This window comes from Monodon monoceros, unplaced genomic scaffold (assembly GCF_005190385.1).
Source record: "Monodon monoceros isolate NGI ecotype Baffin Bay Population unplaced genomic scaffold, NGI_Narwhal_1 Super_Scaffold_7, whole genome shotgun sequence".
NCBI lineage: Eukaryota > Metazoa > Chordata > Mammalia > Artiodactyla > Monodontidae > Monodon > Monodon monoceros.
In genome coordinates this window covers 99,927,214-99,942,406 of record NW_021703784.1, presented here as the reverse complement: position 1 = coordinate 99,942,406, position 15,193 = coordinate 99,927,214, and the positions used below count along the sequence as shown (strand labels likewise).

The 15,193-nt window shown below is 54.9% G+C and overlaps 1 protein-coding gene across 3 annotated transcripts in view; it reads left to right on the top strand.

Annotated features, from left to right (window-relative positions):
• Nucleotides 1–15,193, top strand: part of NRXN2 (neurexin 2) — a 109,964-nt gene that overhangs the window by 30,474 nt on the left and 64,297 nt on the right. For 2 of the 3 annotated variants that reach the window (XM_029209461.1, XM_029209459.1), the window contains exons 5-6: nt 3,248–3,549; nt 11,567–11,590. In XM_029209461.1, the coding sequence (XP_029065294.1) occupies nt 3,248–3,549; nt 11,567–11,590 (326 nt within the window). Of the gene's footprint in view, nt 1–3,247; nt 3,550–11,566; nt 11,612–15,193 lie in introns of all 3 variants that reach the window. The other variant, XM_029209458.1, reaches the window with a different exon arrangement.

The following is a 15,193-nucleotide window of genomic DNA, read 5'->3' as shown; positions in this document are numbered from 1 at the left end:
CAGAGGAGTTAATTTATTCATTGATCTAGAGAGAGAGGCAGCACATACACACAGAGAAAGTTACATCCCAGCGTAAGAGTCGTTTATTTGTGGAATGGTTTACAGTTTATGAAGCCTCACCTGGTCTGGTCTCTTTCTAGATGCCCACGGCGACCTGTGAGGTAGGCCAATGATGAGTTCCTTTGTCCTGAGGAGGAAGCTGGGGCTTAGAGATGTTGCCTCTTGGCCAAAGTCACAAAGCTGGTGCAAGAGCCAGCATTAGTGCCCAGGTCTTCTTTCTCACATCACACTTCCTCTCAAGGGAGCAGTACAAGATGTTACTAGGCAGTAAGAGCCAAATGAGCTGAACAGACAGCTGTAGTGCTTGAGCGTAGGGAGGGGCTAAGGGGGCTGGAGACCTTCCCAGAGGAGGGCTTTGAGCTGGGCCTGCCCCCCCATGGCCATTAGAGATCCAGGACCACAGCAACTGGTCTCTAGCCACATTCAGCTTGACTGTGGACACTTGTGGGGCTCCACGTTCCCCGACCCTGGGAGATAAACAGGTATCAGCAATGACCCCCTTCCAGTGCCAGGGGCTATTAGGAGCCGGTAACTGTTCAAGTGCTGCTGGGAGTTGTGGTTCCGGGGTCGTCCGCGCGGTGAGGTGGGGGAGAGCGCCCCCTGCTGTTTCAGGTCTCGCTCCTCTTAGATCTGGTTGGTGCTCTTCTGAGCACGGTTGTCAGGGCAGCCCCCACTTGCTTATCTGACACACTAATCCCTAGAGGTCCTACTGCCTCCTCCCCACTCAGGGGCTATCTCTGTCCTTCCCACCACCTTGGGTTTTCTTGTTCGCATTTGCTCATCTATTTTGTCGCTCTCCCCCGATTCTTTCAGGTTCCCTCTGGCTGCTCCAAGCCTCTTTCCATCCCTGGGCCTACCTGGGTCCGTGGCGGTGACGGGCGTTGGAGAACATGTAGACTCTGGCTCCAGAGTGGCTGGCTCTGCCTCCTCTCCTAGGAGACCAGAGCCAGAGCCCAGAGGAGTCGAGGAATGGCCTCATTTCTCCACTTTGCCTTGGCAGCCGTGGTCCAGCCTTAGGCCCGCCTCTCTCCTTTTTACTGGCCTCTTTTGTTCTGTTCCAATCACTTTTTCACGTGGTTGCCTTATTCTTTCCTTTCTTTCTTTTTGACTCTCCCTTTAATATTTTCTTTGACTGCAGTGAAGGTGAGGGAGTGGAAGGGGAGGCCCGGCTTCAGGGAGGGAGTAGGATGCAGAGCAAACTCAAGGTCAAACACATTCCCTTTTCTGGTCCTTGAGCCACCACCACCCCCCACCCCCCCACCCCGCTCTGCCAGTGCCTGGGCAGCAGGCCTGGTTGCTATGGAAACAGCAAGGCCCTAAGAAACCCTTGGCTTCCTTTCCTGGGAGGTCTCTGTCCCCTTTTCCTTGCGGGCCCTCTTCCCATCACCCTTACCTGTCCCCTCCCAGCTTGCCCTCGTCTTTATCCAGATTGCTTCCCCCCATCACCTCTTGGTCCCTCACAGCTCTGCGCTGTCTCCATTTCCCTTCTGTCTCTCATGGTCCATCTTTCTCCTTCTCTACGTGGCCTCCCTCCACATCGCCAGTCTTTCCCTTCTTGTTTCTCCTTGACTCCTCGTCTTTGTTTTCTGGCCCTTCCCACTGGAGCCCCAAGGTAGGCAGAGTGGGGCTTGTGGCTGTCCCCATGTGGCCCATGCCCCACCAGCCTCGCTGCCCTGTGACCTCAGGAAACCGGGCCTGGCCAGCTGCAGTGAGTGCGGTGCCAGGCTCTGGGGCAGCAGCTGGTGCCTTGGCATCCGGAAGCAGTGAGGACTGAGTCTGTGGGCAGACTGCCCAGAGGGAGAGAGTGGGGCCGTTGTGCAGGGGAGAGGCATCTGCAGGAGATGCACCCGGAGAGCCACGGCTTCCACACGCGGCGCCTGCTGCTGGGGCCCGGCCCACGGGGGGGGGGCGGGGGCCTCTGAAGGCCGCGTGTGCCCCCTGCACCGGCATCGTGCCCTGCTTCTTCCTGGGCCTGGGGGCCTGTGCTGAGAATCTCTGCACTCCATGAAGGCCCTTGGCCGGCCATCTTGTTCGCCCCCACATCCACCCTGCAAGGTGGGTGGGCCCAGCTGTTGTGCCACCGCCTGCTGGGAGGAGAAATGAGTCACTGTCAGAGTCCAGGTCCTCTGCGCTCCCTTGACTCCACGGCCTGTTTTCTTCCCTCTGTGTGGGCTCCGGCTTGTGAAGGTGTGGGGCTGGGACCCACCTTCCTTGCACGGAGCCATTGTCACCCACTTACAGAATGCTAAAAGTCCCTAAGGCCCTTCCAGTTGTTTTCACTCCTGTTTAAAGCGTGCCAGTGGAAGGAGCCCCATGCAGGGCGCTTACCCGTGTACGCACACTCACACACACGCGCATGAGGGCCGGGCCTGCCTGTGCACTTTTGCCCCCAGCCATCTCCTGGCACACAGGGTCCCACACCTGCCCTCTGGGGACCCTTGGAGGCTCTCTGCCTAGGGCCTGTCTGTGCCGTCCTCTCAGGTTGGACTAGGAAGCTGGGGGGGCGGTGACAGCTGGCATGGTGGCCACCTGTGTCAGCCCCGCCCAGTGACCCACTGCTCCCTGACACACATCCTTGCCACCTGCATCGCACTCCCATGTGTCTTCCCCCTGCCTCCTCCACCCCATTCTCCTCATCTGCTCACTGCTACAAAGTAGGCCTACTAGTCCCATCCCACGTGGTGAGGCCTCAGACTGTCCCCAGGCACTGAGAATGGCCATCACTGGAAAAGAGGCGGGAGGGGGAGGTGGGCTGCACTCAGGAGACCCTTGGTGCCCCGCCATAGGGGGCACTCTGGGAAGATGTCCGGTGCAGTTTCCTGTTGCTGTACCACATCCTTTTGTTAAGGGGTGGCCGATGGAGGGCCAGTGGGGGGGGAGACAGTGAGAACGTCTGCTTCGCTTGGCCCTGTGGCAGCTTAGTTGTCAGCTGTCAGTGTGAGAGCCACTTAGCAGCCTCCTGCTTTGGAGACAGACGTGGGGGAAGCTGACTTCTGACATCAAAGACGGCAGGGTCCAGAGAGGAGGGTGGACAGCACGGGGAGGGGAGAGAGCCTAAAGCTTGCAGTTGGGATCGAGGGGCTCCCGGTGCCCAGGACCTGCGCCTGGGTGGCTGGAGGGGAAGAGGGAGGGTCTGGAGTGCCCTGCCTCACTCAGCCCTCTCCTGTTTCCCCACCGTGGCGTCCAGGCAAGGAGGAGTTTGTGGCGACCTTCAAAGGCAATGAGTTCTTCTGCTATGACCTGTCACACAACCCGATCCAGAGCAGCACGGACGAGATCACGCTGGCCTTCCGCACCCTGCAGCGCAACGGGCTGATGCTGCACACGGGCAAGTCGGCCGACTATGTCAACCTGTCCCTCAAATCTGGGGCCGTCTGGCTTGTCATCAACCTGGGCTCGGGAGCCTTTGAGGCCCTTGTGGAACCCGTCAACGGCAAGTTCAACGACAACGCCTGGCATGACGTCCGGGTCACTCGAAACCTGCGCCAGGTAGGGGGAGCAAGAAGGCCAGGGGCCAGCTGTATCTGGGACAGTACGGGAGTGGGGAGAGCGGGCTGCCTGGGGTGTGGGGCGAGGCTTCAGGGCCAGCAGCAAGGCGTGGTTCTGAAGAAGGTTTAGGCCGCGGGTGGGCTGGGAGAGTCCAGGAGCGCAGCCTGCAGTGTGCAGGCTTCAAGGACCAGGATGCTGCGCTGGGGAGGAGGCTGCCCCGGGGCCGGAGCCCGAGGGAAGAGGAAGGGCCAGGCTCCGATTGGTGCCAGGGGCCGGGTTCAAGGGTTGGGGCTGAGGAATCAGGTCATCTGGCAGGAGGGCGACTGGGGGGCTGGGAGGAATGAGATAGAACCTGAACTGGTGGGGCCCTTGGGGGCTACGGTATGGGGAGACTCTGGCCAGACTCTGGTTGAGTCGGTGTACCATTAGGGCAGGAAGCCTGGGCCATGTGGGGTGGGGTGTGGCCTGCCCTTAGGCGGGGCCTTTCTAGGGCAGAGGCAGGCCTGGGCTCAGAGCAAGGTCGGGGCAGCAGGCGTGAGAGGGGAACGGGCTGGCGAGGTGCTTGGTCCTGCCTCTCGTCCGGGCAGTACCCTCGCTCTCCTGTCCCTTCCTGTCCCTCCGAAGGGGTGCAGGCTCTCCCATGGGTCGGTGGCTGTCTTTCCGTGGCTTCCAGGCCAGCCCATGTGGGAGCTCGAGGAGACTCTTGGGGCAGCCCCTGCAGGCAGGACAGTGTCCTCAGCGTCCCCTCAGCTCCATCTCCCAGACTCCCCCCCACCCTGGGGGCTGATGCTTCTGGGCATTGGCGCTGTCCTCTCAGTGCAGTGGCCTCTTTGCCTCTCACAAGGCACAGGGTGGCTATGGCAGGCGAAGCATTCCCTCTGGCCGGGCTTCTGCTTGACAGCAGCCTCCACAGCTTGTTTCCAGCCCTGAGAAGTTCCCGCCTCAAGCAGAGTCCAAGCCAGACCCTTCTTCCAAAGCAGGAGAAGCCGCTGTGCATCCTCAGTGGCTCCTGGATCCACCTTCTGACTCCGTGCCCTGATCGCTTGGCACCTGAGGCCCAGGTGCCCAGACTCTTGCTGGTCCTTCTCTCCGGGTCCACCAGTTTCTGTAGCTGGTGGCAGGGACACCTTTCCAGCTCCACCCCCAGCAAGCTCAGTGCAACCAGGAACACGGAGCCTCTATGCCTGGGAGGTGCTGTCTTGGCTGGTTTGTAGCCCTTCTCTTACTAGGTATCTGCTCTGTATCTCCTGGTTCTAGCTGAGCTTCCTGGTGGCTGAACTTCCGACGTCTCTCCTCTTCACCGTCTTTGTCACCTGCCCTCTCCTCCTCCCCTTCTTCCCCCGGAAAGACTCATGGTGGGCGGGGGCGGGATTCCGGCTGACCTCACACGGTTCTTACCTGCGCTTCTTCAACCCACTGAGTGACGATCTATTGGGGAGTCCCCCTCCTCTGGTGCCTTCCCCTTGCTGTAGGGACACCGTGACTAATCCCCCTGCTCTTTCCGAGCCACTGCTCCCTGCTGCAGTCGGGCTCCCACCCAGGCACCTGCTCTCAGTGCACCCCGAGCTCTGAAGAGCGGCACTCCTCCTCAGGGTGGTGCCCCCTTCATGTCGCATCATCCCCTGACCCTGCCGGAGGGCTGTCTTGTGTTGTCACCACCGTCTGAGCAAACCTGAGTGTTTGCGCTGTTTGTCATACTTTTAGGCTCCACCCACATTTACTGCAGGGGTGGGCGGAGTTGCCTTCTTGCTGATGTTCCCTCCCCAGGCCCAGTGCTGTCACCTGGTGCTGCCTTTGGCAACATGCTACAAGCCCAGAGTCCCTATCCACGTGTCCTTTGGCCAATATATTGTCCATCTATACTGGATACCGAGGGAAAAAAGACATGGGCCCGGCCCTCCCAGCCCTTCGGCTCTTGAGGACACAGGATGAGTCTGTTAAAAGTGAACAGAGCAAAGCCACACAAGGGCCAGCTGAGCGGCAGGAATCTTAAACGTTCTAGGAACTCGAGAGACCTAGAGAGGAGGGAGAGGTCTGTGACCAGGGAAGGCGGGAACGCCATACGGAGGGGGTGAGGCCTGGCCTCAGCAGTACTGAGTGTGGACAGGGACCCATAGTAGCCTCTTCCCGGGGCTCACAGAGTCCTGGGTCTGAGCTGGTAACTGGTGACCACGTCCCCCTGGCCTGCTGTACCGGATGGGTCAGAGCAGAGTCAGGTCATGTTGACCTGAACATAAGCCTTCGGGGCCAAAGAGGGTGTCTGCTTTAAGACTTTGATTGAGAGGTCTCCTTAGAAAGGGTTTCTGGAGAGATTTATTTGACTCCAGTCCACATCCGTAAATATGAGCTGCAGCCCTTTTTTGGTCATTGTGACCGTCAGGGGGATGGAATGGCAGCCCTAAGGCTGTGCTCTGGATTCATTGCCCTCGCTCGGGGCCTAGCCTGTGACCAAGTCCATTCTCACCAGGCCTTTTGAGTGCCTGTCTTTCAGGGCTTCTACCTGCTGTCCCTAGAGCAGTGGTTCTCAACCGAGGGCGGAGTGCCCCCCAGGAGACACTTGGCAATGTCTGGAAGCATTTTGGGTGTCACAGCTCGGGGAGGGTGCCACTAGAATGTAGTGGGTAGAGGCGAAGATGCTGCTAAACATCCCACAATGCACAGGGCAGCCCCACAGCAAAGAATTATCTGGCTCCAAATGTCAGTAGTGCGACAAAGGGGAGAAACCCTGTACAGACACATTTATACAGGGGCCACGTGGTGTCCTGGGATTGGAAAGATCCTTTTATGATCTTAGGAGTGACATTGGGTTGGGAGTGGCCAGGAGCAAAGACGGGGGTGGGGGGCTGAGGTAAGAAATGACATCTGCTTCTGCCTTTAGGGTGGATGGCTGGGATCTGAGGACACTGGGATCCACATTGTTTTCCCCAAGTGATTAGAACAGCTGGGGAGACTGCCTCCTGGGGAGAGCCTGCCCCAGGGCAAGCACTGAGGGGTCTCCCTTCCTCTTGGTCCTGCAGCTTTGGGAGACTGGAGGGAGGCATTTCAACCCCTCCCCTGAACCAGAGAGTGGTCCCCGGAATCATCCAGAGACTCCTAGAACGTTGCAGTCAGGACCGGAGGACACCTGACTCAGACCACACCCCGCTCTCGCCCTCCTCTCCCTCCGAGCCCAGCCCTGAGGACCCTGTGCCCGGTGGTGTCTCTTGGGGGATCTTGGCAGGAATAATTCCCTCTGAGGATTCCCTGAGGCCTATTTTTAATCCTGGGCCCACCCTCCTCCCACACCCAGTATGCCTCCCCCCACCATGCAAGCCGAGTGCCAACCCATTTCATCACTAGCCAGCATGAACTCTGGAAGACAAGCTGGCTCCCAAAATATCATGTGGAGCTTCTACCCGCTCAGCTCCCATGAGGCCGTTCCTCAGTGGGGAGATTTTCGGGAGTGCCCCTGGGCCCCAAGGAGGGACATCCCCCAAGGATGGGGCCTGGCAGGCACTTGGGACTCCCTCCCCTTCCGGCCTGGGCTGCCCTGTCTCTCCGGCCTGTCACACGCCCCATCTTAGGGCCTAACTGTGGTGCTGTACACACCCTGTCTATACTGGCTTCCCGAGCTGCCCACCTCATTCCCACAGAGCTCCCGCCAACACCACCATTCACCCTCCTTTCTGCCGGGTGAAACCCTAGAGCTGGGGTTCGAGTCGGATAGACTGGGTTCAAATCCCAGCTCTGCCACTAGTTGGAGTGACTTGAGGCAAGTAATGTAACCTCTCTGTGCAAAGTGAGAGGGGCCTTTGAGGACTAACTGAGGTGGTGGCCTGTGCCTGGCACCGCGTGAGCAGCGGAGGGCTTGCTGCCGTCATTATTGTTAGTTGTGGGTTTTTATTTTTTCCAATCCTTCAGGCCCGGCTGAACCGCCACCTTTTTTGTAAGGCCTTCCTCGATCCTCCGGGTCCCCTGGCCAGTCTCCCTCTTTGCTGTGTTCTGGCCCTATCATCACACTCCGTCTGCATGGTCAATGATTTGTGTTCACCTCTTTTCTCTATTTCTACATGGTAAGCTCCTTGAGGGCTTAATACCAGCAACTACTGAGTGTTTTTATTTGTTTTTCTAGTGGTTTTGCTGGTTCCTTTGGGCTCTTTCTTGAAGCCAGTTGGTGAGGTTTTGGACATGAGGATCCAGCAGATCTATTTCATACGAGCCCAGAAATATCTCTTGTCCTCTGGGAAAAGCTTTACCTCACTTTACTCTCCCGCCCCCTCAGAGTCTCCTCAGGACCTGTCCCTTTCTTACAGCATTGTTGAGATTGCACCCTCACATCTCTCCTCCTCCGGAACCCCCAAGTTCAAGGGTCTCTTTTCTCTTTTGAATCTCACCTAACTTTTCTAACAATCCTGTGAAGTGGGAGATACTCCTGTTTCACCAGCGAGGTTGAAGAGCTGGCCCAAGGCTGTCCCGCAGGAAGTGGGAGGATGGGAGTCTGACTCCATTTTCCTGCCTCCCGGGAGGGCCTGGCTGTCGGCCTTGGTGCGCACTGCTAAGGTGCCTGTCGTTCGTCTTGTGGTACCGCCATTCTTGGGTGTTCCGAAATCTTGAAACATCTAAATGTTCTGCTTGTCTTTTGGAAAAATGGGCCCCTCTTATCTCTGAATCCTCTTTTCTTTGTCCTGAGCGTCTCTTGCTCAAGCTCCACAGAGATTGCCTTCACTCAGACTGTTGTGATTTGTGCGTATAATCCCCTTCTTGGCTTTCTTGAAGGGCTGGAGCTATGCCGATAGATCAAGGTGAAGATGGGGTAGAGCTTTGTCAAAGGCCCTTGGCCATGGTAAGTTACACTTGCTACAATGACTGACTTCTTCATGCCCTCCTCCCTCATCATGCACTGTCATCCTTGTGCTCGTGGGCTCCAGGAGCCCTCTAGCTGTTTCTGTGGGTGGGGCAAAGCTTTCCTTGCTCATTTGTTAGTCTGAAGCCTCAGCCCTCCCGATCCTGACATTCAGGAAGGCGTGGGCTGCTGCGTCACAGGTGCCAGGATGGGTTTCAGTGGAGGCTCCACTCTAGTATTTGGCCACAATTGCCCCCTCGGGCATGATCACCATGGACCGGGTTCTGGATCTGCAATACCTAGGTCTAGAGGGGCCCCGTCTCGCCCACCACAACCTCGCTATTTATCAGAGGAAGCCCGGATCTCCTGACACATCAGTGGAAGGCCCTCTCAATCTTGTTTCTTTCTTTCTTATTTTTTAATTTGGCTGTGCTGCACGGCTTGCGGGATCTTAGTTCCCTGACCGGGGATTGAACCCGTGCCTTTGGCAGTGAAAGCGTGGAGTCCTAACCACTGGACCACCAGGGAATTCCCTCAATCTTGTTTCTTTTTTTTTCTTTTTACTTATTTATTATTTTTGGCTGTGTTGGGTCTTCGTTTCTGTGCGAGGGCTTTCTCTAGTTGCGGCGAGTGGGGGCCGCTCTTCATTGCGGTGCGCGGGCCTCTCACTGTTGCAGCCTCTTTTGCTAAGGAGCACAGGCTCCAGACACTCAGGCTCAGTAGTTGTTGCTCACGGGTCTAGTTGCTCCGCGGCATGTGGGATCTTCCCAGACCAGGGCTCGAACCCGTGTCCCCTGCATTGGCAGGCAGATTCTCAACCACTGTGCCACCAGGGAAGCCCTCAATCTTGTTTCTTAATTTGCTCTTGTACTTGTTAAAAAATTGAAGTTGCCCATGAAAGTCGAAAACTATTTTTTCCTTGTTTTAGTCTCCACAACCAGTTCTAATTAAAAAAGAGTAGTAGCTGGATTTTTACCTCGAATACCTTTTTTCCCCTATCTTGTTTGACTAGTGCAGTCATACCAGAGCACTTGTACCTTTTTTTGTGCCATGGGTTTAGCTGCCCTGAAGCTAATGGTTCCTTGTCCTGACTAGTTGGCCTTTTCATTTCCCAATGGTCCTACTGGCTGATAGGACCAATCCTTGTACCACGTGTTATCCCCTGTTCCAGCCTCTGCATCTGCAGTTAGACTCTTGTCTTCCTGCTATGTAAACTGTTTCTGCATCACTAATAATTAATATTGGTTATTTAGCACTTCTTCTAGCTGCTTAATATTGAATTCTGTTATTTTTAATGATACAAGGCCCTTATTAATTGTCTTACTGAATTAGTCCTGTGCCCACTGGTTATAATAACTCTCTAACTAATGGATCTGTCTCTAGAAGACCTCTCCTTCTCACAGTCACACTCTCGGGGGCACAGTTTAGTATTTGATGGACATGAAGCAGTAGCGTCCCAATATCTCTGATACACTAAGTGAAGCTGCCTCAGCCCCTTTGCCATCTCCTCCTCAAAGGGTAATTTTGAAGGTGGTTCTTTGACCATGAGGAGAGGAAATGAACATAAAGCCACATGGGGGCGGGGCCTCTAGAGTCTGGGGTAGAAGAAGCTGGCTTATAGTTTACAGAGGAGTAAGGGATTTTAGAGGGAGGTGGGCCTCTCTGCTCCTTTTTATGGTGTGGTATATGGGGGGGGGTGAATTTTTGCTGCTGGCTGTGGGGAGCGGAGGCGCGGGGGTCTGTGGGTGTGTGTGGAAGGAGGCTGGGCTGCTGGGAAAGCCTGACCAATTCCAGGGACTTATAGGAGTGGTGGTGGTGAGGGGGTACTTCATTCTGGGAGGAACAGCTGCCCAGAGGAGCATAAGAGAATAGGCATGGGGTGATTGAAGAACTGGGGGAAATTTGGGGGTAATATGGGCTCTGAAAGGTCAGTTTAGGCAGGAAGGAGGAGTCAGTTCTCTGTGGGAGGGTGGAGGGGAGGGAGGAGGTTTTGGGATGATTAGCTCTGATGCGAGAGTGAGCTTTCTGCCAGCCCGTGGAGGGCAAGTTTCCTTTTCCCTGTTCTGGTGGTGACTTACTCTCTCTTCCTTTCTCAAGGAACAGAAATGGGAAGAAAAAAATCCCAACCCTCCCCCCACCCCCCTGCCAAAAACAGAGCTGCCCCTCCCCCCACCATGACTCCCTGGATCTATTTGCTATCCTCTATCTCCAGGAAAAGCAGACACCCATATCCCCTCCTATGCTCCCTGGGGACACCTTCTCCTTGCCTCCAAATGAAATTGCCTCTCATTTGAGCCAGTCCTGGGATTCTCTGGGGGCCTTGGCCACTCTTCTCCCAGTCTGACAGCCAGCTGGCCCATCACCAGCCAGTTAACCCATTAACTCGACATGGTCACTGGTCAGCCAGTTGGCCAGTACCAACTTGCTCTTTAGCCAGTTCTCTGGAAAGCCATCTGGTTGACCAGTTAGCCAACAAACCCATCCGTCCATTCCCTGAGTCAATAGCCCATCCCTTTCTCACACCCTGTTCCCCTCCCTCCCTTCCCCTCAACTCCCTAACATTTCAGCCCATAGGACTTACTAATACTGCATAATTGGGTCTGCTTCTTAACCGCCTGCCTTCCCTCTCTCACCTTCTGTTGGAAAACCCCGTTGCCAACTCTGTGTGTGTGACTAACACGCTTATAACCTGGGGGACCAAGGGATGGGCAGGGACAGGTGGGGCAAGGTATGCGTGAAAATCCGAACTAACCTTTCTGTCTCATCGCGGAATGTGGCCATCTTTAAGTCTTTGCTTTCCTGGTCCAGTTCTTTTGTTGTTTTCTTCTCTACTAACCAAGGTCTTTAACTGTTCCCCTTCTCTGCAGCCGGCTTTCCCGGAGGGGATGATGGCGGGGAGAGGAATCCAGAGGAGGGTTGGGGGGGAGGGGATTGGGAGAAGGGATTTAATTTTTGTGTGTGTTTTATTTCTCCCTCCCATTATAATTTAATTTTCTTTAAACAGAATACTTCAGCTGAGCTTAAGGTGGGAGGGTCTGAACAACCAAACATATACGGATATATATTTTTCCTCCTTCCTTGAGTTTCACAGTTGGTCATTTTCTTTTTCTTTTCTTTTCGTTCTGTTCTTTTGTTGTTGTCTTTGTTGTTTTCTTTGACCCCACCCCACCCCCTTCCCCCATATCTCCGGTGAAGCACGCAGGCATTGGACACGCTATGGTAAACAAACTGCATTATCTGGTAGATATCACTCTAATTGTCTTACCGTTTGGTTTGCCGTGGGTTTTTTTAACTGTTCGATTCTGCCTCTTTCGTTTCCTTTCCCCGTTTGGTTTTGGTTGTTTTGCTCTTCCTATTGTTTTCTGCATCCTGGACAATCTTTAGATTTTGCTTCTCTCTTTTAGTTTTCCTCTTTCCCTTTTCTTTCTTTCTTTCTTTTTTTTTTTTTTGGTTCAAACTCAAATCCAAAAGCAAACGGAAATCGAGGAATTTGGTCTGTCCCTGCCCTAACCCCCCACTTCTGAATTCAGATTCCTGGCCAGAGAGACCTGGGGCAGTCCCCATGTTCATCGGCTCTGGTTAGACCAGCCCCGATGCCAGGCTGCTTATTTTATTGCTTTATTTTCCTTTCCTCCCCTGCCCTGCCCCTTGTTTCTTTTCTTTGATTTAGCTTCTTTCTTGATCTCCTGAAAATCCATGGAAAACACCATCCCATGACATGCTACGCTCTGCTGACTGTCAGTTCCCGGACAGGCCCCTTGAGTTGGGGGAGGGGGCTGGGGGTGAGGCCTCCAGTGGCAGCCAGCTCCACAGGCTGCAGCAAGGGAGGTGGCCTTGGGGGATGCAGAGCCATCTGGGGCTGGTCCAGAGCTCCTTCAAATCACCATTCATACCAGTTTAGGAGCTGCCCCACGCTGGCTGCCAGGGAAGAAGCAGCATCCCCTCCCTCACTTCTCAGTCTTGAGGGGTCCTGGTTCCGTCTCCCCCGACATCTTGCATGGCATGAATGGTCTCTTCCCCCCACCAGGGACAGTGTCCAGTTCCCCCGCCACTCTGCTGCTCTGACTAACACTGTGTCTCACACTGTCTTCCTTCCTTCCCTTCCATCTCCTGTCCCCTGTCTGCCCCCTGCCTGTCCCGCATGGCCTCTGACCGGGGTTGGTTCCCTTCCCTGTTGAGGGGGTGAGAGGAGGAGGCTCAGCTGGGGTGAAGTCGGGGTACTTGTCGCCAAGCTCCTCTGTTTGGGTTGGGCTCAGTCCCGGTGAGTGTTGGTGTGGGTGTCTGTGTAGACACAGCTGGTGTGTGTTGGTGTGTGGGTGCGACTGTGTGTAAATGTTGGTGTGACATTTAGGGGGCGTTAGTGGGAGACTGTACTGTGTGTTTGTGATTCTCTGCTGGTGATTCTACAAGTGTAAACGCTGGTGTGAGCCGGGGGCTGCGTGAACCGTGTGCTTCTGAGCTGGTGAGGGCTCTTAGGGGGTGGGCTGTGGGGACAGGGAGGGCAGGAGCAGGGGAGGAGCTGAGGGCGGCCCTTTGCTCCTCGCCTCCCCTTGGAGCGTATGCCTGCAGGCCCTGCTGTGCGCCATCCCCCGGGATTCCCTCCTGCCTGCCCGGTCCTGGCTCTGCGGCAGCAGGCAGTTAGTCATCGCCTATTAATAATGCAGAGTGACTGAGCACCAGGCTGGGGACCCTGCAGTTGGACGTGTCTGCTCCCACGGGGCCCACGCTGCTTGGGGCAGCTGCCTGGCCTTCCCAGCCTCCCAGGTCTGCGTAGCTGCCTGGCTGCAGAGGAGGGAAGCATGAGAGCCGAGGCTTCCTGTCTGAGTGGCTCCCCCACCTCCCCAGGAGGATGTACCTCTGAGGCCACATCTGGCCTGTCCTGATACTCTTGCAGGTCTGTGTTTCCCTGCACCCACAGACCTGTGGTGGTCCCATCCTTTGCCCTGTCCTGAGCTAGTGCCCGTGGCCACGGCCAGCCTAGCCCTCCCCAGTCCAAGACCTCATTTGGCCACTCTGTCGTCCCAGTGTTTAGGTGGAGCCATGTGGTGGTCCCAGCACGGCTCCTCCACGGGCCTTGTTCTCCAGCTGCTGCTAGGAGTTCACTGCTGCCCACACCTCAGGCCAGGCCACTGAGTACCTGTTAGGAGCTGGGCATTTAGAACTCTTGCTTTACAGAGCTTCACTAGACAGCTGAACTGTGACTTCAGGGACAGAAGGGAGGCAAGATAAAGCCAACCCCTGGGGATACCATCTGAGAATCAGGGCCCTACAGACCTCCCCTTCCTTCTAGTCTCAATTCAGTTAAAAACTGTGTGAACTGGGGCTAAAGCTGCTTCCTCAGCTACCAAACGAGCTGCTGATATACCTGCATTGCCTATGTCATGGGGTCAGTGTGAAGATCAAGAAGGGGAATGGAAGTGAAAGCGTCTGTACTCTGTAAAGGGAATTATAATTTTATTAAGCTTTATGAGATATTAACTGATTATCTCCGTGTTTCCAGGGCAGGGATGTTTTGTAAAGAAGAGATTCCCTTCTCATAGCAAACCCTGGAGAATACAGCATATCTGGCCCCATTGGAGATCCTATTACCGTCCTTTCTTGGGAATCAGTCCCAAAATAACTACATGAAACCCCAGAATGCCCCAGGAATCGGGCCTGGGAAGGATGGAATGACTTGGTTGAGTTGGTCAAGAAGCAAACAGCCCTGTCTGGTTTCAGCCCTTGCCAGGAAAGTCCCTGTGAATTTCTAAGTCTCCAAAGTCCACGCTTTCTAGCGTGAGCATCACTGCTTGGCAACCAGAGCTGGTGCCCATGGGTGGCCTGAGTTGCCTCATAAACCCTCAGATACCTGTCCCAGGGATCAGCTCTTTCAGCCAAGAATGGAGTCAGACAACCGGGCACCCAAAGAGACAGGGTTCAACCTGCTCTGATTCCCGGGCATTCCTCAGCTGGACTCTGGTTGGTTTTGTATTTATTTTTACTAACTTCTTTATATGGACTCTTTTTGTTATTTGAGTATTCCTCCTTGGGGGAGAGGGTGGATCCGGATCAAAAAGGCCAACCAGTGGAGAAGTTTGGGTCAGGTGTGGTCAGGCTGAAAGAAGTGTTCTCTGCGCGTGACACTGGAGGCTTTGCTTCTTCTAAATAGCTCTCACCTTTTGAATATCATTTAAACTCGACGAATGTCTAGATTGCAGGCAGCAGGCAGAGGTTATTCCCAGTTAACAGATGGGGAAACTGAGGCCCAAGAAGGCCTGGGGTCATATAGCAAGTAGTGGAAGAGTTCAGTGCTTTCACTTTATTGATCTCATTTGATCCTCATAGTAAGCCTGGGAGAAGCAGAAGTGATGGAAGTTGTTAAACCCCTTTTACAGATGAGAGTCAGAGATGTAAAATGAGATTGTTCTGGAAGGTGGTAAAGGCCACAGGAGAACTCAGGATTTGTGACCTGAAGTTTCTGTTCCCAAACTTTATTAAATCCAGTCATCAGGATTCACCTTGGGGCTATCACTGCTGGTTAGGTCATCTTCCTGGTGTGTCTTTCCAACCTGTTTCTCTCTGCAGCTTCTCCCCACCCCAAGCAGATGGCTAAACTCAAACATGTAACAGGGCTGCACACGCTCCCTCGGCTGTCCTCCGTCCTCATGCCCTCATGCTCCCACGTCCACAGTCCTAAGGGCAGGCCAGGACCTTCTTCTTAAACTAGTTGTCCTTACCTGTCTTTGGCTCAGGAACCTCCTGAGAATTTGGTGACAGCAGTGGACTCTCACAGGAAAAAGAAGCCCATTGAAGCCGTTTGCATACAATGCCAAGGGGTGTCAT